Source organism: Pelophylax lessonae, assembly GCF_965119305.1.
Source record: "Pelophylax lessonae genome assembly, chromosome: 9".
NCBI classification, from domain to species: domain Eukaryota; kingdom Metazoa; phylum Chordata; class Amphibia; order Anura; family Ranidae; genus Pelophylax; species Pelophylax lessonae.
The window spans coordinates 259,324,090-259,349,400 of record NC_138776.1 but is presented as its reverse complement, the minus strand read 5'-3'; the positions used below and the strand labels follow the sequence as shown (position 1 = coordinate 259,349,400).

The 25,311-nt window shown below is 46.0% G+C and overlaps 2 protein-coding genes across 2 annotated transcripts in view; both read right to left on the bottom strand.

Annotated features, from left to right (window-relative positions):
* The window catches only part of LOC309564412 (uncharacterized protein), a 1,531,146-nt gene that overhangs the window by 950,613 nt on the left and 555,222 nt on the right, over positions 1-25,311 (bottom strand). Inside the window, 2 exon segments of the mRNA XM_082269040.1 lie at positions 72-116; positions 231-380. Of these exon segments, the coding sequence (XP_082125166.1) occupies positions 72-116; positions 231-380 (195 nt within the window).
* On the bottom strand, positions 7,548-8,680 carry LOC309562825 (uncharacterized protein). Its single transcript, XM_082267139.1, has one exon. The coding sequence runs from the start codon at positions 8,612-8,614 to the stop codon at positions 7,598-7,600; it is 1,017 nt and encodes a 338-aa protein (XP_082123265.1). The 5' UTR covers positions 8,615-8,680; the 3' UTR covers positions 7,548-7,597.

Genomic DNA, 25,311 nt, shown 5'->3' with positions numbered 1-25,311 from the left:
GATTCCTCCTGTTTACTTTCCATAATCATCTCCTCCTCCTCCATAGACTGCTGATCTCCACTCACCAACGTCTCTTCTTCTTTTATCTCAGCTTTAATGTCTTTCACTTCTTCACTCTAAACCCCAAAGAAGACAGAACATATTTATGAAAAGAAACAAGACATTACATAGAAGAATACATCTCATAACTTAACATTCTTTTTGAATCCTAGTTCCTAAATTCCATCTACCTGATGATGGTGAGGGATGGTGTGATCTTCCTGTGTGGAATCCCGGGAATACAGAGGACCTCCCTCCTCCATAGACTGCTGACCTCCACTTATCAATGTCTCTTCTTCTTCCTCTTTATCCTCAACTTTGATGTCTTTCAGTTCTTCATCCTGAACCCCAAAGAGAATAGGATAGATTTGTAAAAAGAACCAAGAGATTACATAGAAGAACATCATATAGAGTTTAGAATGAATTCAGAGTTCTAGTTGCTCAGTCCCACCTACCTGATGATGGTGGGGGATGGTGTGATCTTCCTGTGTGGAATCCCGGGAATACAGAGGACGGGGACATCTCTCTGGTGGGTTCCCATTACTGGATCCATCTGTAGGAAACACACACACTGACTGAATACATTGTTTCTATGTGTTTATCAGATGATGGGGGATCTAGGTGGATCCTCCGTACTGCTCTCTCCTTTACAATAAAGTCTCCTCTTACCCGGTGATGTGAGGGGCGGCTGATTCTCCATCATGACGTCCTTGTAGAGATCCTTGTGTCCTTCTAAATACTCCCACTCCTCCATGGAGAAATAGACAGTGACATCCTGACACCTTATAGGAACCTGACACACACAATGATACAGTCACCATCCAGACACATCCCTTGTCTGTTACTGGATAATGTCCCAGAATTCCCGGCACCGCTCACCTCTCCTGTCAGCAGACTGATGATCTCATTGGTGATTTCTAGAATTTTCAGCTTGTATTTTACCTCTGGTTTCCAGAAATAAGGTTCTATATTTAGGATATATCCGGTCTATAAACCAGAGGCTCTGGATGGACAGTTGGATAAATGGTTCTATATTTAGGATGTATCCGGTCTATAAACCAGAGGCTCTGGATGGACAGATAGATAAATGGAAGATGACGGGGAGGTTACTGGGTGTATATATAACATATTTTATTACCTCCTCTGCTGCCAATTGCAGGATTATCTCCCTCCGCTTCCTCCGGTTGTCTCTCCAGGCTCCAGGATCTTTTTGTCTTTGGCTTACATCACTTCCCGTCTTTGCGTTTCACTGACAATAAGTGAGATCACCACCTTGTGGAGAAAATGCAAACTGCAGCCTGTGTTTTCAATTACTTGTGCTTCTTGGTGTATTTTTTTCAATTTTACAATTGCACCCAAATGGAAGGGAAAAAAAAACACTAAAAATATATTTTTAAAAAAATGTATAAAATACTTGTGCGCTGATATGTACTTCAAGATAAAAAAGTGACGAAAAATAGCTTACCTTACTCAAACACAAAATGCGTATAAAAAAAAAAAAAAAAAAAAATAATAATAAATAAAAAAAATAAAAAAGATAGGGAGAACTACCAGGGTGAGAAAAAAACCATCAACCATATACAACAGTCATGACATTGTATATTCTGCATAAAATATAAATAGTGAAAAAGAACTGAAACTGCAACCTTCGGGAGAAATGGCTGCTCACCTTAGGAACTGACCAAAGGGATACGATGGGCTAAAGTAAATCAGTGCTAAAAATATGCACTGTTACTGTAATAATGACACTGGCAGGGAATGGGGTTAACACCAGGAGCGATCAAAGGGTTAAATGTGTCCCTAGGGGGTGCTTTCTAACTGTGTGGGGGATAGACTTATGGAATGAACACAGAGACCTAGGAGGATCTCTGTGTTCATTGCTGACAGAACAGCGGTCTGCTGTGTTTACAACAGCAGACCGCCGTTCTGACTCCACAGGGAGCGATCGCGGGTGTCCGGCGGCAATAGTGGCTGCCGGCCCCCGCAGATCAGCTTCCCCTCTGGGGAACGGGCGCACGCGTGCCCCTACTGCAAAGGCACGTACAGCTACGTCGTTTTGCGGGAACCTGCCGTCGTATATGTACGGCGCGTGGTCGGCAAGTGGTTTTAATATTCCAAATATGCTGACATTAGGAACTAATAAAATCTCGCATAGTATCAGTCAGTGTAAAACAAGTAGCAGTATCGCCTCCTCACCGCACTTCTGTATACTGGAGTCGCCAGAAATGACGCCACCAGCTCCACCCAACGCGTTGCGTCACATGACTTCTTCAGGGATAACTGTTATATAAGCCTGATGTTTTTTTTTTTTTTTTTTTTCAGAACAAGCGCACCTTTTTTTTTCCACAACACTAAAAATATATAACAAAACTAATTTGTTTGTGTATTAATTATTTTTGTCGGTGGAATAAAATACGCCGGCAATTAAAAAAAAAACTCAGTTATCTGTGTAAATGGAATAAAATAAGCCCCATTGTTGGTGTCAGTGAGACAAAATAAGACTTCTATCACCTATTGCACCTACAGTCCCCATTTTTTCACCACCCACCATGCCTGCAGCCCTCCTTTTCTCACCACCAATTTTGCCTGCAACCCACCTTCTCGCACCACCTACTGCGCCTTTACTTCCCCCTTTTCTCACCATCCATCATGCATGCATCCCCCCTTTTTTTCAGCACCCACCTTGCCAACAGCCCCATGCCTTTCCCATTGTCCCTGCAGCCCCTCATTTTTCACCACCCACAGGACTACAGCCACTTATCTCTCACTATCCAACAAGCCTGCAGCTCCACTTCCCCCAGCACTCAATAGGTCTGCAGCCCATCTTTCAGGACCCATTATGCCTGCAGCCCCTATTCTCTCAGCACCCAATGTTCCTGCAGCCCCCCTTTTCACAGAACACACTATGCCTGAAGTCTCCTTTCTCTCACCACCCATCTTTCTTGCAGTCCTCCATCTCTCAGCACTAAATGTGCCTACAGCCCTCTTCTATCTGCACTCAAACTTCCCGTAACCCCCTTCTATCAGCAATCCACCATGCCTTCAGCAAATGTATCTGCAGCCCCCTTTCTCTGACCACCCACCATGTCTGCAGATTCCCCCTATCAGCCACCCACCAAACCTTTAGCAAATGTATCTGCAGCCCCCTTCTCTGACCACCCACCATGTCTACAGATTCCCCCTTTCTATTAGCCACCCACCATACCTTCAGAAAATGTATCTGCAGACCCCTTTCTCTGACCACCCACCATGTCCGCCCTTTCTATTAGCCACCCACCAAACCTACAGAAAATGTATCCGCAGTCCCCCTTTCTCTGACCACCCACCATGTCTGCAGATTCCCACATTCTATTACCACCCACCATACCTTCTGAAAACGTATCTGTAGCCCCCTTTCTCTGACCACCCATCATGCCTGCAGGCTCTACACTCTCAACCCATTGTACCTGCAGGCATCCTTCTCATCTCCCAACTTGCTTGCCGCCCCCCTTCTATGAGCAATGTTCCTGCAGCCCCCCTTTCATCTATCCACCATGCCTTTAGCAAATATATCTACAGCCTCCCTTCCCTGACCACCCATCATGCCTGCAGATTCTACACTCTCAACCCATTGTGCCTGCAGGCATCGTTCTCTCAGCTCCCAACTTGCTTGCAGCCCTCCTTCTATGAGCACCCAATGTTCCTGCAGCCCCCCTTTTATCATCCATCCACCATGCCTTTAGAAAATATATGTGCAGCCTCCCTTCCCTAACCACCCAGTGTGCCTGCAGATTTTTCTTACACAACCCATTGTGCCTGCAGGCATCCTACACTCAGCTTCTAAATGTGCCTGCAGCCCCCCCTTCTCACACCACCAACCATCTTGCTTGCAGTCTGCCATCTCTCAGCACCCAACATGCCTACAGCCCTTCCCTTCTATCAAAACTCAATGCTCCTGAAGCCCCTTTTCTATTAGCCACCCGGCATACCTACAGAAAATGTATCTGTAGCCCCTCCTCTCTGACCACCTATTGTGCCTGCAGATTCTTCTCTCAAAACTCACAGTGCTTGCAGGAATCTTCCGCTCAGCTTCCAAAGATGCCTGCAGTCCCCCTTCTCCCACCACCAAATGCTACCACCCCTCTTGCTTGCAGTCCTCCATCTCTCAGCACCCAAAATGCCTGCAGAACCTCTTTATCAGCACCCTATATTCCTGAAGTCCTCCTTCTATTGGCCATCCGCCATACCTACAACACATGTATCTGCAGCCCTCCTTCTCGGACCACCCATCGTGCCTGCAGAATCTTCTCTTACAACCCACTGTGCCTGCAGGAATCCTTCTCTCAGCTCCTAACATGTCTGCAGCCCCCTTTGCACCTAATGTTCCAAACGTACCTGCACCACCCTGCTACCACCACCCATCTTGCTTGCAGTTCTCCATCTCTCAGCACCCAATGTGCCTACAGCCCCCTTTCTATCGGCACCCAATGTGCCTACAGCCCCCTTTCTATCGGCACCCAATGTGCCTACAGCCTCCCTTCTATCGGCACCCAATGTGCCTGAGGCTCTTCATCTATTAGCCACCCGCCATACCTACAGAAAGCGTATCTGCAGCCCCTTTTCTCTGTCCAGCTTTTGTGCCTGCAGATTCTTCTCTCAAAATCCACAGTGCTTGCAGGAATCTTTCTCTCAGCTTCCAAAGGAGCCTGCAGCCCACCTTCCCCCACCACCAAAGGCCACACACCCTCTTGCCAGCACCCAAAATGCCTGCAGTCCCCTCTCTATCAATACCCAATATTCCTGAAGCCCACCTTCGATTAGCCACCCGCCATACCTACAGCACATGTATCTGCAGCCCTCCTTCTCGGATCACCCATTGTGCCTGCAGGAATCCTTCTCTCAGCTCCTAACATGTCTGCAGCCCCCTTTCTATCAGCACCCAATGTTCCTGTAGTTGCTCTTCCATCAGCTATCCACCATGCCTTCAGCAAATATATCTGCAGCCTCAGTTTTCTGGCAACCCATTGTGCCTGCAGGCATCCTTCTCTCAGCTTCCAAACGTGCCTGCACCACCTTGCTACCACCACCCATCTTGCTTGCAGTTCTCCATCTCTCAACACCCAACATGCCTACAGCCCCCCTTCTATCAGCACCCAATGTGCCTACAGCCTCCCTTCTATCGGCACCCAATGTGCCTACAGCCTCCCTTCTATCGGCACCCAATGTGCCCACAGCCTCCCTTCTATCGGCACCCAATGTGCCTACAGCCCCCCTTCTATCAGCACCCAATGTGCCTACAGCCTCCCTTCTATCGGCACCCAACGTTCCTGAAGGCCTTCTTCTATTAGCCACCCGCCATACCTACAGAAAGCGTATCTGCAGCCCCGTTTCTCTGACCACCTATTGTGCCTGCAGATTCTTCACTCAAAACCCACTGTGCCTAATGGCATCTTTCTCTCAGCTCCCAAATGTGCCTGCAGCCCCCCTTCTCCCACCACCCATCTTGCTTGCAGTTCTCCATCTCTTAGCACCAACATGCCTGTAGTCCCCTCTCTATCAGCACCCAATATTCCTGAAGCACCCCTCCCCTCTATTAACCACTCACCATACCTACAGCACATGTATCTGCAGCCCCCCTTCTCCGACTAAGCCATCGTGGCTGCAGATTCTTCTCTCACAACCCACTATGCCTGCAAGCATCCTTCTCTCAGTTTCCAAACGTGCCAGCACCCCCTTGCTACCGCCACCCATCTTGCTTGCAGTCCTCCATCTCTCAGTGCCCAATGTGCCTACAGCCCCTCTTCTATTGGCACCCAATGTGCCTACAGCCTCCCTTCTATCGGCACCCAATGTGCCTACAGCCTCCCTTCTATCAGCACCCAATGTGCCTACAGCCTCCCTTCTATCGGCACCCAATGTTCCTGAAGCCCTTCTTCTATTAGCCACCCGCCATACCTACAAAAAACTTATCTGCAGCCCCTTTTCTCTGACCAGCTATTGTGCCTGCAGATTCTTCTTTCTCAACCCATTGTGCCTGTAGGCATCCTTCTCTTAGCTCCCAACATGCCTCCAACCTCCCTTCTATCAGCACCCAATGTGCCTGCAGCCCCTTCTCCCACCTCCAAACACCCGTACCCATCTTTATTGCAGTCCTCCCATCTCTCAGCACCTAACATGCCTGCAGCCCATCTTCTACCAACACACAATCTTACTGAAGCCCACCTTCTACTAGCTAACCGCCATACTTACAGCAAATGGATCTGCAGCCCCCCTTTTCTGACCACCCATCGTGCCCAGGGGAGGACTGGTCCAGGGGGGCAATTTCCCCCTGGGCCGCTCTGATGCCCCGTAGAATTCTGCACCGCTTCTGCCACAGACATGATTAAAAGATTCCTGGTTAAGGGAAGTGAAAAGTCCCTGCCCCTGATCTACTGAGTGCAGGATAAAGACAAGGACAAAGCCCAGCCCTCCCTCAGCATGGATGGTGTAAACTGTGTCTGAGCAGAGGCCGGTTAAATTGCCCCACTGGAGACTCTCCTCCTCTCGCCAGCCCCAACAGAGCTGTCCCAGCTGCCCCCTGCTGGCCAGATCGGGAACCCGGATTGGGCCAGTGAGTAGAGAGTACCTGGAGCAGAGCTTCAGCCTGCAATGGGGGTCAAGAGAAGGCTGGGAGGACGGCCAAATCTTTGCACCATGGGCTTCAGGTTTGCACTTGCCCCCTAGGCCAAAAGTTGCCAGTCAGCCCCTTTTCGTGCCTGCAGATTCTTCTCTCTCAACCCATTGTTCCTGTAGGCATCAGTCTGTCCGCTCCCAACGTGTCTGCAGCTCTTCTTCTCCCCTCTCCCCAATCACCACCAACAGGTCTGCAGCCCCTCTTCTTTCAGCACCTAAAAGACCTGCAGCCTTTATTCCCAAAACCCATCATTCTGGCAGCCCCTCAGTGTAGCCTCCCTTCTCCCAGTATCCAATATGTCAGCAGCCTTGTTTCTCTCAACATCCAACCAGGGTTTCAGCCCCGCTACCTTCAGCATTCCAGGTGCCCAAAATAATGAAATATTTTATTTACCAATCATCAGAAGGAAAAAAAAACTCAGAACACAGAAATGTAACTCGTTGAACATTCTTGTTTATTTTTGAAAATCGGAAACAAGTGCTTAAACATCAAATCCTAAACTAGAATCAAAATCATATCTTGTACAGCTGAAGAAAAGAAACTGTAGTAATCACTGGTTGAACCAATGAAAAGACACCTTCTTCAGAAGATTGGTAACAGTAAAACCATAGTTTCGCTCCGTCATCAACACACAAGTCTGAACGTGAAAAGAAATTGTTAGCTCACATGAATTCTCTGGTGTAGAAGCAGCCTCAGCCTAGACCATGCCCGGCGCGTTTCGTCCTGCAGTTAGTCACGACTAAGCCCCATGGCTGGGCAAAATGTATCGGGAGGCGTGGCCTGGACGGAGTCTAGGCTGAAGGGGCTTCTACTCTTCATACAAGGGTTTTGTGTGATGTGTAGGCTCTCAGGGGGCCAATTTATCTTCCTTCGTGAATTCTCTGGTGTGCAATAAAATGTTTTTCTCTAACTGAAACATTTCTCCCAATCTGGACACGGAAAAGGATGCTCGCTCTTGTGAATCTTCATATGTTTCTTAAGGTCTCCTTTCTGAATGAAACGTTTCCCGCACTCTGAACACGAAAATGGGCGTTCCCCTGTGTGGATTCTCTGATGCTGAATAAGGTTTCCTTTGTCATAGAAACCTTTCCCGCACTCCGAACACGAAAAAGGACGCTCGCCTGTGTGAATTCTCTGGTGTTTAACAAGGTTACATTTATGAATGAAACATTTCCCGCACTCTGAACACGTAAAGAGACGCTCACCCGTGTGCGTTCTCTGGTGTATAAGAAAGTCTCGTTTCTGAATGAAGTATTTCCCGCACTCTGAACATAAAAAGGGACAGCCATCAGTGTGACTTCTCTGGTGTGTGAGAAGTATATTTTTTTGAGTGAAACATTTCCCGCAGTCTGAACATGAGAAGGGACGTTCACCTGTGTGACTTTTCTGGTGCCTAACAAGGTTTCCTTGGTCATTGAAACATTTCCCGCACTCTGGGCACGAATAAGGACACTCACCTGTGTGAATCCTCTGATGCTTAACAAGGTTACTTTTATTGAGGAAACACTTTCCGCACTCTGAACACGGATAAGGACGCTCATCCGTGTGAATTCTCTGGTGTTTAAGGAGGTTTCCTTTGTCGCCGAAAAATTTCCCGCACTTGGAACACGGAAAAGGGCGTTCACCCGTGTGAATTCTCTGATGTTTGAGAAGGTCTGCTCTCTGGATGAAACATTTCTCGCACTCTGAACACGAATAGGGGCGCTCATCGGAGTGACGTTTCGAATGCCTAATGAGTGCTCGGTTTTCTTTGAAACATTTCCCACACACTGTACAGGAAAATGAACCTTCTCCTGTGTCATCTCCTTCAGGAACGAAAGGAGATTCATTGAGATAATATCGATTAATTATATCTGTATTGTGAGATATTAGAGTCCTGGTATGTGATCCTTCAGAAGATTCCTCAGCATTGGAGGGATCCATTGATCCCTCCAGTTGGTAAGGTCTGTCATATAGACTTTGACTAATGGAATTTCCTTCTGGAGAATATTGTGCTTCCACACGATAATCTGGAGATAAAATATGTTCCTCGGAGGGATTCCGGACACACTGTCCATCTGTAGAAAAGAAATTTAAAAGTAACCATTATAGGCATCTTTCAAACCATGCATTCAGGAATCATAGATGTTGGTCTGCCAGAAAATGTTCCTTCTAGCCCAACCCACTTTCCCTGTTCCGTAATCTCCCCCCTCGTGTGACCCTGGCTAAAGGCACTTTTCCACTGCAAGTACCGGCTCGGCTCTACTCGGCCCGGTATGCTTTTCCACTGCTGGTACCGCATGGTACTGTGTTGGAACGGTTCGGTACGGTACGGTTTGCTTTTCCACTAAAGTAGTACTAAAGTTAAGTGGGTGGGATAACAACGATTCTCTGACCAATCAGTGGCTAGTAGTGACTGCATGCAAAGGATTGTGGGATATGGTACCGGGTATGGTACCTCTTGGAACCACAATCGAGGTGGTACCGTTTTTGAGAGCCGTACCGTTCGGTTCCATGCAGTGGAAAAGCGCCGCCGAACCGTACCGAACCGTTCCTACACCGTACCATGCGGTACCAGCAGTGGAAGAGCACAAAAGCGAGCCGAACCGTTCGGTTCCATGCAGTGGAAAAGCACTATAAAGCAGAAGCCCTGGCTTTGAGTTCTGGCACATAGCCAGAAGATCAAAGCTCTGCCCATGAGGATCAACCAAACAGATTACCAACTCCTTGGCTTCAAACTGAACAGTCAGGAGTGTAGAACAGACCCTCCTCTACCATGCCAGCAGATTACAGGAGCCTTGGTGTGATGCTATCGCCTGGGTTCCCGACACATAGTCACCTAAGGTGCCCAAGCCCAAGAGGGTAGCTCCTGTTCCCACCACTGTAGCCTTCCCAGGCATGATCATGAAGGATAATGTACCCAACAGAAGGCAAGCTGGTTGTCCAGCAACAATCTCATTTGTTGGGAACATGACATTATATTGAGGAATGGAGATGGACCTTTCATATGGTGTACAGTATCTCCTCCTCATTTGTTGGGATCATGACATTATATTGAGGAATGGAGATGGACCTTTCATATGTTGTACAGTATCTCCTCCTCATTTGTTGGGAACATGACGTTATATTGAGGAATGGAGATGGACCTTTCATATGGTGTACAGTATCTCCTCCTCATTTGTTGGGATCATGACGTTATATAGAGGAATGGAGATGGACCTTTCATATGGTGTACAGTATCTCCTCCTCATTTGTTGGGAACATGACGTTATATTGAGGAATGGAGATGGACCTTTCATATGGTGTACAGTATCTCCTCCTCATTTGTTGGGATCATGACGTTATATAGAGGAATGGAGATGGACCTTTCATATGGTGTACAGTATCTCCTCCTCATTTGTTGGGAACATGACGTTATATAGAGGAATGGAGATGGACCTTTCATATGGTGTACAGTATCTCCTCCTCATTTGTTGGGAACATGACGTTATATTGAGGAATGGAGATGGACCTTTCATATGGTGTACAGTATCTCCTCCTCATTTGTTGGGGACATCACGTTATATTGAGGAATGGAGATGGACCTTTCATATGGTGTACAGTATCGCCTCTTGTTTTATTCAGAAGATACTGAGGCAGTCATCTTGGGCACATTCAGAAGGGCGTTTATACAGGAAACAATTAACCTATCAGCATGGCTTTGGAGTTTGGGAAAAAAATAGAGAACCTGGAAAAACCCACAGAAGCACATGAAGAACATGTAATTTGTGCCAATACCAAGCTTGAACCTAGGACTCCAGTGCTGCAAGGTAGAATGGCTAACCACAAATCACACTATAGTTGACATCTGTTGATGAGGACTATAGATGATTCTTTCATATGGTATGCATTACGTACAATACTTAGGATGGTGGCGAAGGTACATCGATGATGTTCTATCAACTAGATGTGGCTTTCTTAGTTTTGTATTTTATGTCAACTTATACCATATACTCATAGAAAAAAAATGAAAATGTGAACGATTTCTGCATTTAATGGTTATAACGTACCTGCGTTAATAAATAGATAAGATTCCTCCTGTTCACTTTTCAGAATCATCTCCCCCTCCTCCATAGACTGCCGATCTCCACTCACCAACGTCTCTTCTTCTTCCTCTTTAATCTCGACTTTCAGTTCTTTATCCTAAACCCAAACAATGATAGAATACATTTGTAAAATGGAACAAGATCTTAAATAGAAGAATATCATCTCGTGGCTTATATTTCTTTTTGCTGCTCAGTCCCACCTACCTGATGATGGTGAGGGACGGTGTGATCTTCCTGTGTGGAATCCCAGGAATACAGAGGACGGGGACATCTCTCTGGTGGGTTCCCATTACTGGATCCATCTGTAGGAAACACACACACTGACTGAATACATTGTTTCTATGTGTTTATCAGATGATGGGGGATCTAGGTGGAGCCTCCGTACTGCTCTCTCCTTTACAATAAAGTCTCCTCTTACCCGGTGATGTGAGAGGCGGCTGATTTTCCATCTTGATGTCCTCGTGGAGATCTTTGTGTCCTTCTAAATACTCCAATTCCTCCATGAAGATTGGACTATGGTATCCAAACACCTTAGTGGAACCTGAAACACACAATGATAGTCACCTAGTGTCTTGGTGCCCCTGTTTCCCTTACACTGTTGTCAGGCAGTGAGGTGAAGGCACTGTGATGGGTGATGTCCTGTGAAGACGGCTGCTGGGTGGTAATGGATCCACAGATATTTTCTTCACTACTTTATATATTCCTGTGTAAAGAAAGAAAGTAACATTTGGAACCCCTGGCCACCCAGAATCCTCCTCTGCTGCTGATCTATACAGGACTCTCCTCTCTGTAGACAGATAATAAACTGAGAATTATCTGGACTGTACTGGGATGATTAATGTCTGCACAGAGTTCTGACAGAGTTCTGACACTGGTTTCCTTGTAAAGAAAAATTCGAATCAAAACCCTTTACCTTTGGTTTGGATTGACTGGACAGGGATCCTCAAACTACGGTCCTCCAGCTGTTGCAGAACTACACATCCCATGAGGCATTGTAAAACTCTGACATTCACAGACATGACTAAGCATGACGGGAATTGTAGTTCCCGAACAACTGGAGGGCCATAGTTTGAAGACCACTGAGTTAGAACTTCTTTTAAGGGCATTGTGTCCTGTCAGAGAAATTTCCAGGTCCAGGGGATTGACATTAACCACTTGCCGACCGCCGCATGACTATTTACTGCGTCGGTCAGCCCCGTACAGGCAAAGTGACGTAGTACTACGTCGCTTGCCTGAGAGCCTCTAGGGGGTGAGTGCGTGCCGCCGGAGGTGCACTCCCGCCCCATGCTCGTTCCCTAACATGTCCGCGCGTGTGACCGGTGGACCCGATGTCCACAGGTCACTCGCAATCTCCCAGTGCAGAGGGAGAAAGGCAGGTGGCTGATGTAAACAAAGCCGCCTGTCATTCTCCCCTGTGTAAGAATGGAGATCATACGGTCCTGCTATGCAGGATCGTAGATCTCTGTTGTTACACAACAAGCCATATCCCATAACCGTTAGAAGCACGCCCCTAGGGACACACTTAACCCCTCCTTTGCCAATAAAGTTAACCCCTTCCCTGCCAGTGTCATTATTACATAACAGTGCATATATATAGCACCGATTACTGTAGTAATGTCACTGGTAACCCCAAAAGTGTCAAAAATGTCAGTCAGGGGTCCGATCTGTCCGCCGCAATGTCACAGTCCCGCAAAGAAAATCGCAGATCGCCCCCATTACTCGTTAAAAAAAAAAAACAATAAAAATGACAAAAATCTTTCCCGTAGTTAGTAAACGCAATAACTTTTGCGCAAACCAATCTAAATACGCTTATTGCGATTTTTTTTTTTCCAAACATATGTAGCAGAAAACAAATTGGCCAAAAATGTTAAAAAATTTTGATTTTTACATTTTTTTGTGGGGGGGAATTTCATGTAAAAAAATGTGAAAAATATTATTTTTGCAAAATTGTCGCTCTTTTTTTGTTTATAGCGCAAAAAGTAAAAATCGCACAGGTGATCAAATACCACCAAAAGAAAGCTCTGTTTGTGGAAAAAAAAGGACGTAAATTTCGTTAAGGTACAGCGTCGCACGACCGCGCAATTGTCCGTTAAAATCACGCAGTGCCGAATCGCAAAATAGGGCCTGGTCATTGAGCAGCCAAATCCTCCGGGGCTTATGTGGTTAAGTAGAACAGGATATGAGTAGAAATCACGTTTCAAGTTGAGCTTTATAGAGAAGTATTACCTGGTGAATATTGGATTGGGACAACTTTATTTACTAAGTAACATTGACCATGTATGATGGAGGATATGTAGACATTGTTCGCGTACACATTGGCCAGAAATCTCTATATTGTGAGCCCCGTTCTATTAGGGTCACTGGACACTGCATGTATTGTGTACTAGAGATGGGCGAACCGTTCAGGCCGAGCATTGGTTTCGCCTCGAAACAGCGCCCTTTCAGGTGCTCGCCAAACAATCGAATTTCCAGGGAGCTCGATGGGAATAGTGGTTGCTAAGGAGTGGGCTGGAACGCCAACGGATGGGCCATCAGCCATCAGAGGGCTTCCCCGCTGGCAGCTGAATGAAACAAAAAAAACACTGCCAGCAATATAACAATGTGAAAAGAAATTGCGTGGTGTCCCCCCTCCAAACCATACCAGGCCAAAATAAATTTAAAAAAAGGCGTGGGGTCCGCCCCCACAAAGTCCATATCAGGCCCTTAGGTCTGGTATGGATTTTGAGGGAAAACCCCCACACCAAAATGCCGACACATCGATGCCCACTGGCGCACACCCTCATCCAAGACTGGCCCTAAAAGTCCTTTATAAGGAAGACAGCGGCCTTCAGAGATTGCTGGTTGATCTTCGGCTCTCCAGTATTTTTTCCTCTGTTCCTTGGACTTCCCGTTACCAACCCAACCGGTTTGCTTCTGGACCCGTCTTCTGCCTGATTTCTGGTTCTGGCCTCGGCATAAAGCCCCGTACACACGAGTGGAAATTCGGTCGGGAATTTTCATCCGACGACCGTTCTGCTGATTTTCGGCTTGTTAGTATGATGTTTCCGACAACCGACTCTTCGGCCCGAAAAAATTCTGGAGTGCAGGCTATATAATTTTTGTCGTCCGTCAACACAACGTCCGATTTTCATATCATTAGTACAGATTTCGATGGGGAAAAATCTTATGAGCAAGTCTGGGCATGCTCAGAGATGAAAGAACACAAAGAAAGCAAACTAACACATGACATCACTTCTGAAGTAGAATTCTGTCGTATGGGAAGATTCGTGTGCAGTCTAGAGCACATTCCAACCAACAGACACCACTCTGGACAAAAGACGGACGACCGGTCGGCGGAAATTCGTTGCGTGTGTACGAGGCTTTACTCTGCCTCCTCTGACCAGCCCTCCTAACTACTCTCTTCTCCTCACATCTGGCTCCTGTGCATGACCTCAGCTCAACCATGACTACGCTTGTGCCACCTCGTCTGCTTGATCTTCAGTGTATGACCTCCGATCTGGTCCTGAATACTTATCTTCAGGTCTGCCTTCTTCACCTTCTACCTGCAAAGGGTACAACCTACTTCCTGCCTCACCACTTCCAGTTACGCAACCGAGGCTCTAGGTGAACAGTTGGATAAATGGCTCTATATTTAGGATGTATCCGGTCTATAAACCAGAGGCTCTGGATGGACAGTTGGATAAATGGTTCTATATTTAGGATGTATCCGGTCTATAAACCAGGGGCTCTGGATGAACAGTTGGATAAATGGTTCTATATTTAGGATGTATCCGGTCTATAAACCAGAGGCTCTGGATGGACAGTTGGATAAATGGTTCTATATTTAGGATGTATCCGGTCTATAAACCAGAGGCTCTGGATGGACAGTTGGATAAATGGTTCTATATATAGGATGTATCTGGTCTATAAACCAGAGGCTCTGGATGTACAGTTGGATAAATGGTTCTATATTTAGGATGTATCCGGTCTATAAACCAGAGGCTCTGGATGGACAGTTGGATAAATGGTTCTATATTTAGGATGTATCCCATCTATAAACCAGAGGCTCTGGATGGACAGTTGGATAAATGGTTCTATATTTAGGATGTATCCGGTCTATAAACCAGAGGCTCTGGATGGACAGTTGGATAAATGTATCTGGTCTATAAACCAGAGGCTCTGGATGGACAGTTGGATAAATGGTTCTATATTTAGAATGTATCTGGTCTATAAACCGGAGGCTCTGGATGGACAGTTGGATAAATGGTTCTATATTTAGAATGTATCCGGTCTATAAACCAGAGGCTCCGGATGGACAGTTGGATAAATGGTTCTATATTTAGGATGTATCCTGTCTATAAACCAGAGGCTCCGGATGGACAGTTGGATAAATGGTTCTATATTTAGGATGTATCTGGTCTATAACCCAGAGGCTCTGGATGGACAGTTGGATAAATGGTTCTATATTTAGGATGTATCTGGTCTATAACCCAGAGGCTCTGGATGGACAGTTGGATAAATGTATCTGGTCTATAAACCAGAGGCTCTGGATGGACAGTTGGATAAATGGTTCTATATTTAGAATGTATCCGGTCTATAAACCAGAGGCTCCGGATGGACAGTTGGATAAATGGTTCTATATTTAGGATGTATCCGGTCTATAAACCAGAGGCTCCGGATGGACAGTTGGATAAATGGTTCTATATTTAGGATGTATCTGGTCTATAAACCAGAGGCTCTGGATGGACAGTTGGATAAATGGTTCTATATTTAGTATCTGGTCTATAACCCAGAGGCTCTGGATGGACAGTTGGATAAATGTATCTGGTCTATAAACCAGAGGCTCTGGATGGACAGTTGGATAAATGGTTCTATATTTAGGATGTATCTGGTCTATAAACCAGAGGCTCCGGATGGACAGTTGGATAAATGGTTCTATATTTAGGATGTATCCGGTCTATAAACCAGAGGCTCCGGATGGACAGTTGGATAAATGGTTCTATATTTAGGATGTATCCGGTCTATAAACCAGAGGTTCTGGATGGACAGTCGGATAAATGGTTCTATATTTAGGATGTATGCGGTCTATAAACCAGAGGCTCTGGATGGACAGTTGGATAAATGGTTCTATATTTAGGATGTATCCGGTCTATAAACCAGAGGCTCTGGATGGACAGTTGGATAAATGGTTCTATATTTAGGATGTATCTGGTCTATAAACCAGAGGCTCTGGATGGACAGTCGGATAAATGGTTCTATATTTAGGATGTATCCGGTCTATAAACCAGAGGCTCTGGATGGACAGTCGGATAAATGGTTCTATATTTAGGATGTATAGGTGCACATATGACAGTTCAGATAAAAGACGTCACAGTGACTATGGAGGAAGAGAATGGACATGAATGGGGGGGGGGTAAATATAAATCTTATTACCTCCTCAGATGCAGGCAGGAATGTCTCCCTCAGATGCCCCCCAGCTTTCCTCCCCAGGATCTTCCTGTCTTTGTTTGGTATCACTTCCTGTCTTTGCGTTCCACCGACAATTAGTGAGATCGCCATCTTGTGGAGAAAATGCAGACTGCAGCTTACATTTTTGAATACTTTGATAGTACGTTTTGCAATTATGTTGCACACAGAAACTAAAAAAAAAAAAAAAATAAGAATAATTGTACATTAAAATTCATAAGTACATAAAAAGATTAATTAAAAAATGAACCTGAATCCAAGCTTCTTTCTAGGGAGAAGGGTTTTTTCCTTTAAAGGTCATGCTTGTGTGGAGGACATTGATGAGACCACCTCTAGTCCTGCCCTCCCTTACTTTGATGTGTCCAAGGGGGCTTTTGGCATGGCCCTACTTAGGTATGGACATGAGAACAGGTTGGGGTTATAATGGGGTTCCCCAAGGATTTGGGTGCAAACAAGCGATGGCCTTATTATTTTGCAGTCAGCGAGGACCTACTTTATTGGGCCACCAAGGTTCGGGAAGACGTTGTTGAGCAACTGTTGGTGCCTCAGCTTTACGGATTGATACTAGATTTGGCACATAATTATTTGGGGGACTGAGAAAATCGAGGTACATATTATTGGCCAGTTCTACTGACCAGGGTTGAATTAAAAAAATATTGTACATCCCGTCCCATCTGCCAGTTAACAACTCTGGTGTCTCACTTCCACAGTCCATTGTTGCCCCTACGTATAACTGAAGTTCCCGTTGAATGAGCAGCCATTGATTTGCTAGGATATACACTATATTACCAAAAGTATTGGGACGCTTGCTTTACACGCACATGAACTTTAATGGCATCTCAGTCTTAGTCCGTAGGGTTCAATATTGAGTTGGCCCACCCTTTGCAGCTATAACAGCTTCAACTCTTCTGGGAAGGCTGTCCACAAGGTTTAGGAGTGTCTATGGGAATGTTTGACCATTCTTCCAGAAGTGCATTTGTGAGGTCAGGCATTGATGTTGGATGAGAGGGCCTGGCTCACAGTCTCCGCTCTAATTCATCCGAAAAGGTGTTCTATCGGGTTGAAGTCAGGACTCTGTGCAGGCCAGTCAAGTTCCTTTACCCCAAACTCCCTCATCCATGTCTTTATGGACCTTGCTTTGTGTACCGGTCCAAATCATTTGGTGGAGGGGGGATTATGGTGTGGGGTTGTTTTTCAGGGGCTGGGCTTGTCCCCTTAGTTCCAGTGAAGGGAACTCTTAAGGCGTCAGCATACCAAGACATTTTGGACAATTTCATGCTCCCAACTTTGTGGGAACAGTTTGGGGATGGCCAGTTAAGTTCCTCCACCCCAAACTCACTTATCTATGTCTTTGCTTTGCTCACTGTACTTGCTTTGTGCATGGGTCCAAATAATTTGGTGGAGGGGGGATTATGGTGGGGGGCTGTTTTTCAGGGGTTGGGCTTGGCCCCTTAGGTCCAGTGAAGGGAACTCTTAAGGCGTCAGCATACCAAGACATTTTGGACAATTTCATGCTCCCAACTTTGTGGGAACAGTTTAGGGATGTCCCCTTCCTGTTCCAACATGACTGCACACCAGCGCACAAAGCAAGGTCCATAAAGACATGGATGAGCGAGTTTGGGGTGGAGGAACTTGACTGACCTGCACAGAGGCCTGACCTTAATCCCATAGAACAACCTTTGGGATGAATTATTTCAGAAGGTCCAGTTTCAAAAAGTCCAGAAGATCCAGCTCCAGAGATTTCAGAAGGTCCAGTTTTAGAGTGTCCAGAAGGTCCATTTCCAGATACACTATATTACCAACAGTATTGGGACGCCTGCCTTTACACGCACTTGAACTGTAATAGCATCCCAGTCTTAGTCCATAGGGTTCAATATTGAGTTTGCCCACCCTTTGCAGCTATAGAACACCTAAGGGATGAATTTGAGCGGAGACCTTCTGGAAGAATGGTGAAACACTCCCATAGACACACTCCTAAACCTTGTGGACGGCCTTCCCAGAAGAGTTGAAGCTGTTATAGCTGCAAAGGGTGGGCCAACTCAATATTGAACCCTACGGACTAAGACTGGGATGCCATCAAAGTTCATGTGCGTGTAAAGGCAGGCGTCCCAATACTTTTGGTAATATTGTGTATATGTAATAAAAATGAAAATATCATCTATATACACTGAGTTGTATTGCTGATGGCGTTTGACTTGTAACGTCCTATCTATTGCCCGTTAACACATAGCTGGAGCAGTCTGAAGGCCAAAAGGCATTCTTTTGTACTGGGAAGCGTCCCCCTGGGGTGAAGAAAGGTGTTTTCTCCTGGATGGACTTGGTTAGAGGTATCTGCCAACAATCGTTTGCAAGGTCCACAGTGGTGACCTACTGGGCTAGGAATAGTCTTTTAAGGAGCTCATCCACCTAGGATATGGGAAAGACATCAAATATTTAAGCTTCTGGAAATCATGGCAGAACCTCAAAGTACTGATGGGTATGGAGGCAACCAATTCTTCAACTACTCCCTATGCAAACATTTTTCTCAACTCAGACAGCCATCCTCTGGGCCAGTGAAAAAAAGAACTTGTCCAGTGAAAAAATAAACTTGTATTGAAGCAATGTAGCAACAGTTAACAACAATCCTGGTGGAAAGACTGCTCAACCAGGTTCACTCATGGTTACAGCAATGGGAACAGAGCTGGTTCCAGCCAGAATGGCAATGTCTGTAGTGTGGCGCAGAAAATGGCCTGGCAGCCTCGTGCCCAATAGGGAGGATTTCCAGAAAAGATGCAACCCTATGCTTTCCCTCCTCGTCAGGAGCCTTTCCCTACCTCTAGTACTGTCCCTAATAGACAGGGTACCTTTCCCTGCATTACACATTTCCATAAAGCGTAACAAACCAGGGTGGCAGGGCCTTAAATAGGCATTGCCCAGTCCAAGATGGCTGCCAGAGTCCCATGGGGCAACAGCATCCAACCACATCGCTTCCCCATTGATTTAGGAAACCACGGAGGAACCAGGTTCCTCCTGACTCCCTCTCCAGGTTCAGAGCTGCTGCAGTTGAGCACCACCTGCAGTGGAGAAAATAAACTGCACCCGCCTACAGGTATATTATGGGAAGAGGGATGGTAGAAATACAAATAGGCAAGCTAGCGACTAAACAGTCCTGGCCCCTCCTCTCACTAAAAAGCATGCATGTGTATTTCTAGGCATTGTAGGGAATTACAGATGGTTTGTCCCCATTTTAGCCACCTTGGCGACTACACTGACCAATCGGAAGTCATAAGTTGGTCATATTCGAGTGGAATGTGGATGCTCAAAGGCCTGTCCACCATTGTGCCAACATCCTGTCCTGGTAGCTCCTGATTTCTCAAAAAAAAAAATTGGCTCAGTTGGATACCGCCAAGAGGAGAGGATTATTCCATGACCTTTCTCAGATGGAAAGAAGCCGCAAGTGAGAATGACTACACTACAGTGGAATGAGAAGGTTTGGCCATTAAGTGGGCTTCCGGTATTACTTCTTAGGAAGGAAATCTCAGATTGTCACTGACATGGGACAGAGATTTCCCTTCATTTTTCCCATTTCTTCTCTGGCTATGGGAAAGGAAGTGAAAGAAAATCCCCCCAATGCAGTGATCTCCAAAATGCGGCTTGTAGGTCACATGCAGGCCTTTGGTTGCCTTTATCTGGCCCTTGGGGCACTATTCCTCCCACTGATACAAGGCATCATTCCTCCCACTGGCACCAATGATGGAGCACTATTACTGCCACTGACACCAACGATGGTTTACCAATCCTCCCACTGATATAAATGTTGGAACACTATTCCTCCCACTGACACCAATGGTGGGACACTATTCCTCCCTCTGACACCAATGATGGGGCACTATTCCTCCCACTGACACCAATGATGGGGCACTATTCTTCCCAATGATACCAATGATCGGGCACTATTCCTCCTACAGACACCAATGATGGGGCACTATTCCTCCCACTGATATCAATGATGGGGCACTATTCCTTCCACTGACACCAATGATGGGGCACTATTCCTCCCACTGATACCAATGATGGGGCGCTATTCCTCCTACAGACACCAATGATGGGGCACTATTCCTCCCACTGATACCAATGATGGGGCACTATTCCTCCTACAGACACCAATGATGGGGCACTATTCCTCCCACTGACACCAATGATGGGGCACTATTCCTCCCACTGATACCAATGATGGGGCACTATTCCTCCCACTGATACCAATGATGGAGCACTATTCCTACCACTGACACCAATGATGGGGCACTATTCCTCCCACTGATACCAATGATGGGGCACTATTCCTCCCACTGATACCAATGATGGGGCACTATTCCTCCCACTGACACCAATGATGGGACACTATTCCTCCCACTGATACCAATGATGGGCACTATTCCTCCCACTGACACCAATGATGGGACACTATTCCTCCCACTGACACCAATGATGGGACATTATTCCTCCCCACTGATACCAATGATGGAGCACTATTCCTCCCACTGATACCAATGATGGGGCACTATTCCTTCCACTGATACCAATGATGGGGCACTATTCCTCCCACTGACACCAATGATGGGGCACTATTCCTCCCACTGATACCAATGATGGGACACTATTCCTCCCATTGATACCAATGATGGGGCACTTTCCTCCCACTGATACCAATGACGGGGCAATATTCCTCCCACTGATACCAATGATGGGGCACTATTCCTCCCTCTGACACCAATGATGGGGCACTATTCCTCCCACTGATACCAATGATGGGGCACTATTCCTCCCATTGATACCAATGATGGGGCAGTATTCCTTCCACTGACACCAATGATGGGACACTATTCCTCCCACTGACACCAATGATGGGACACTATTCCTCCCACTGACACCAATGATGGGACACTATTCCTCCCACTGATACCAATGATGGGACACTATTCCATATCATGTGGAAAATAATGCCTTTATTTGCACTTTAAGTTTTAAAGACTTTTTGCCAAGCACTATTTCCATCTTATTCAAATAATAATTTGAGGATGTAGGGATATATGTTTTTCAAAACAAAATACCCAAATTATTTTCATTATATATATATAAGTGTTAAAAAAACAGGCTGCAGTTTGTATTTTCACCACAAGGTAGAGTTCTCCCTTATAGACCGTGAAACGCAGAGACAGGAAGTGACGTCATCTATAAATTGGACGTTCATTGATTGCGGGGAGATTGAGGGGAGGGGGGAGTAGATCTATTCCTGCAATCAGCAGAAGAGGAGGTATGAAGAAATTATTTTATATTTACACCCAGTAACCTCCTGTTGTGTTCATCCTCCTTCATTTATCCAACTGTCCATCCAGAGCCTCTGATTCATAGACCGGATATATCCTAAATATAGAACCATTTATCCAACTGTCCACCCAGAGCCTCTGGTTTATAGACCAGATACATCCTAAATATAGAACCATTTATCCAACTGTCCACCCAGAGCCTCTGGTTTATAGACCAGATCCATCCTAAATATAGAACCATTTATCCAACTGTCCATCCAGAGCCTCTGGTTTATAGACCGGATACATCCTAAATATAGAACCATTTATCCAACTGTCCATCCAGAGCCTCTGGTTTATAGACTGGAGACATCCTAAATATAGAACCATTTATCCAACTGTCCATCCAGAGCCTCTGGTTTATAGACTGGAGACATCCTAAATATAGAACCATTTATCCAACTGTCCATCCAGAGCCTCTGGTTTATAGACCGGATACATCCTAAATATAGAACCATTTATCCAACTGTCCATCCAGAGCTTCTGGTTTATAGACCGGATACATCCTAAATATAGAACCATTTATCCAACTGTCCATCCAGAGCCTCTGGTTTATAGACCGGATACATCCTAAATATAGAACTATTTATCCAACTGTCCATCCACAGCCTCTGGTTTATAGACTGGATACATCCTGAATATACAAAGGGACAAGACTGAACATCAGTTCAAGCTCAGTTTCCAACCATCCTTCATTTGAAATCATATCTGTTAGTTCCTGTTCTTTCCCTGTTGTCCCTTTCTGTGGTCGGATGTACTGACCTCCAAAAATAATTGCACTATTTTACCACAATACACCTTTCATTCATCCATATTAAAAAGTGTTCCTCTTTCTCAGACAGTCGGGAGGTTGGGTACAAGTTCTAGTCATGGCAGCAGAAGGAATGAACATCCCTACAGTATATAGAATAAGGGATAAAGCTCCTGATTTTTGGGATTTGATGGACGTGATGATGCAATTCTTTTCCTCACAGCTTGTCACTGGAGGTCAGAAGACGTTAGGGTACAGAGTGCAGGGGTCAGGAGTTTATAATTCACAGAGTTTAGGTGTCAGGCGTGTGTAATGTATAAAGTGTTGAGGTTAGGAGTCAGGAGTGTGTAATACACAGAGTGCAGGAATATGTATCACATAGAGTGCAGGGGTCAGGAGTGTGTAGCACACAGAGTGTAGGAATCAGGAGTGTGTAGCACACAGAGTGCAGGTGTAAGGAGTGTGTAACATACCGAGTTCAGGTGTCAGGGGTGTGTAACGTACCGAGTTCAGGTGTCAGGGGTGTGTAACGTACCGAGTTCAGGTGTCAGGGGTGTGTAACGTACCGAGTTCAGGTGTCAGCAGTGTGTAACGTACCGAGTTCAGGTGTCAGGGGTGTATAACGCACAGAGTTCAGGTGTCAGGGGTGTATAACGTACAGAGTTCAGGTGTCAGGGGTGTGTAACGTACAGAGTTAAGGTGTCAGGGGTGTATAACGTACAAAGTTCAGGTGTCAGGGGGCGTATAACGTACAGAGTTCAGGTGTCAGGGGTGTATAACGTACAGAGTTCAGGTGTCAGGGGTGTATAACGTACAGAGTTCAGGTGTCAGGGGTGTATAACGTACAGAGTTCAGGTGTCAGGGGTGTATAACGTGCAGAGTTCAGCTGTCAGGGGTGTATAACATGCAGAGTTCAGCTGTCAGGGTTGCATAACATACAAAGTTCAGGTGTCAGGGGTGTATAACGTACAGAGTTCAGTTGTCAGGGGTGTGTAACGTACAGAGTGAAGAGGTCAAGGGTGTATAACGTACAGAGTTCAGGTGTCAGGGGTGTATAACGTACAGAGTTTAGGTGTCAGGGGTGTGTAACGTACAGAGTTCAAGTGTCAGGGGTGTGTAACGTACAGAGTGAAGAGCTCAGGAATGAATTCTGCACAGATTGAAGAGGTCAATATCAAGCAACACATGCAGAGCAGGGTCCAGAGGGAGTAACAGACAAAGTGCAGTTGTCAGTCATAACTAACAATTCGGGAGCAGAGTTCAGGGGTCAGGAGTGTGTAACACATACAGTTCAGGTGTCAAGGGTGTGTAACATACAGAGAGTTGTGGTCAGGAGTATATAAAGCACCAAGTGCAGGAGTCAGGTGTGTGTATCTCATATAGTGCAGAGGTCAGAAGTGTGTATCACACAGAGTGCAGGAGTCAGGCTAGTGTATTACACAAGAGTGCAGGAGTATGTATTACACAGAGTTCAGGGGTCAGGAGTATGTAAAGCACTGAGTACAGAAGTCAGGTGTGTGTGTAAAATATAGAGTTCAGGTATCAAGAGTATGTAATGTACAGAGTTCAGGTGTCATGGGTGTGTAGCATAGAGTGCAGGAGTCAGGAGTATGTAAAGCACCGAGTGCAGGAGTCAGGTGTGTGTATCACATGGAAAGCAGGAGTAAGGGGTGTATACCGTACAGGGCGCAGGGGTCAGGGTTGTGCAATGTACAGAGTGCAGGTCAACTGCACAGGTTAATATCAAATAACACATGCAGCGCAGGGGTCTGGAGTAAGTAATGCACAAAGTGCAGGTGTCAGTCGTAACATATGTGTTTTGAGGTCAGGAGTGTGTAAAGCACAGAGTCCAGGAGTCAGGAGTGTGTATCGCATAGAGTGCAGGGGTCAGGAGTGTGTATCACATAGCGTGCAGGAGTCAGGCAAGTGTATTACAAAGAGTGCAGGAGTATGTATTACACCGAGTACAGGGGTCAGGAGTATGTAAAGCACTGAATACAGAAGTCAGGTGTGTGCATCACACAGAGTGCAGGGGTCAGTAGTATGTAATGTACAGAGTTCAGGTGACAGGGGTGTGTAACGTACAGAGTGCAGGAGTCAGGTGTGTGTAACACTTAGAGTACAGGAGTAAGGGGAGTATACTGTACGAGGCGCAGGGGTCGGGTGTGCAATGTACAGAGTGCAGAGCTAAAGAATGAATTCTGCACAGTGTCAATATCAAATAACACATGCAGAGCAGGGGTCTGGAGTAAGTAATGCACAAAGTGCAGGTGTCAGTCATAACAAATGTGTTTTGAGGTGAGGAGTGTGTAAAGCACAGAGTGCAGGGGTCAGGAGTGTGTATCACATAGAGTGAAGGAATCAGGCTAGTGTATTACACAAGAGTGCGGGAGTATGTATTACACAGAGTGCAGGGGTCAGGAGTATGTAAAGCACAGAGTTCAGGTGTCAGGGGTGTGTAACGTACAGACAGAAGAGGTCAGGAATGAAGTCTGCACAGATTGCAGAGGTCAATATCAAGCAACACGTGCAGAGTAGGGGTCCAGAGGGAGTAACGCACAAAGTGCAGGTGTCAGTCATAACTAACAAACAGGATGCAGAAGTCAGGAGAAGGTAATGCACAGAGTGCAGGGGTCAGCAATAAGTAACACACACAGAGAGCAGAGGTCAGGAGTAAGTAACACACAGAGAGCAGAGGTCAGGAGTAACATACAGAGAGCAGAGGTCAGGAAGAAGAAATGCACACAGTGCAGGGGTCAGGAGTAAGTAATGCACAGAGTGCAGGGGTCAGGAGTAAGTAATGCACAGAGTGCAGGGGTCATGAGTAAGTAATGCACAGAGTGCAGGGGTCAGGAGTAAGTAATGCACAGAGAACAGAAAGCAGAGGTCAGCAAGAAGGAATGTACAAAGTGCAGAGGTCATTGATCTGCTAAAAGGAGAGGTGAGCGGTGCTGGGAATTCTGGGGCATTATCCAGTAACAGACAAGGGAGGTGTCTGGATGGTGACTGTATCAT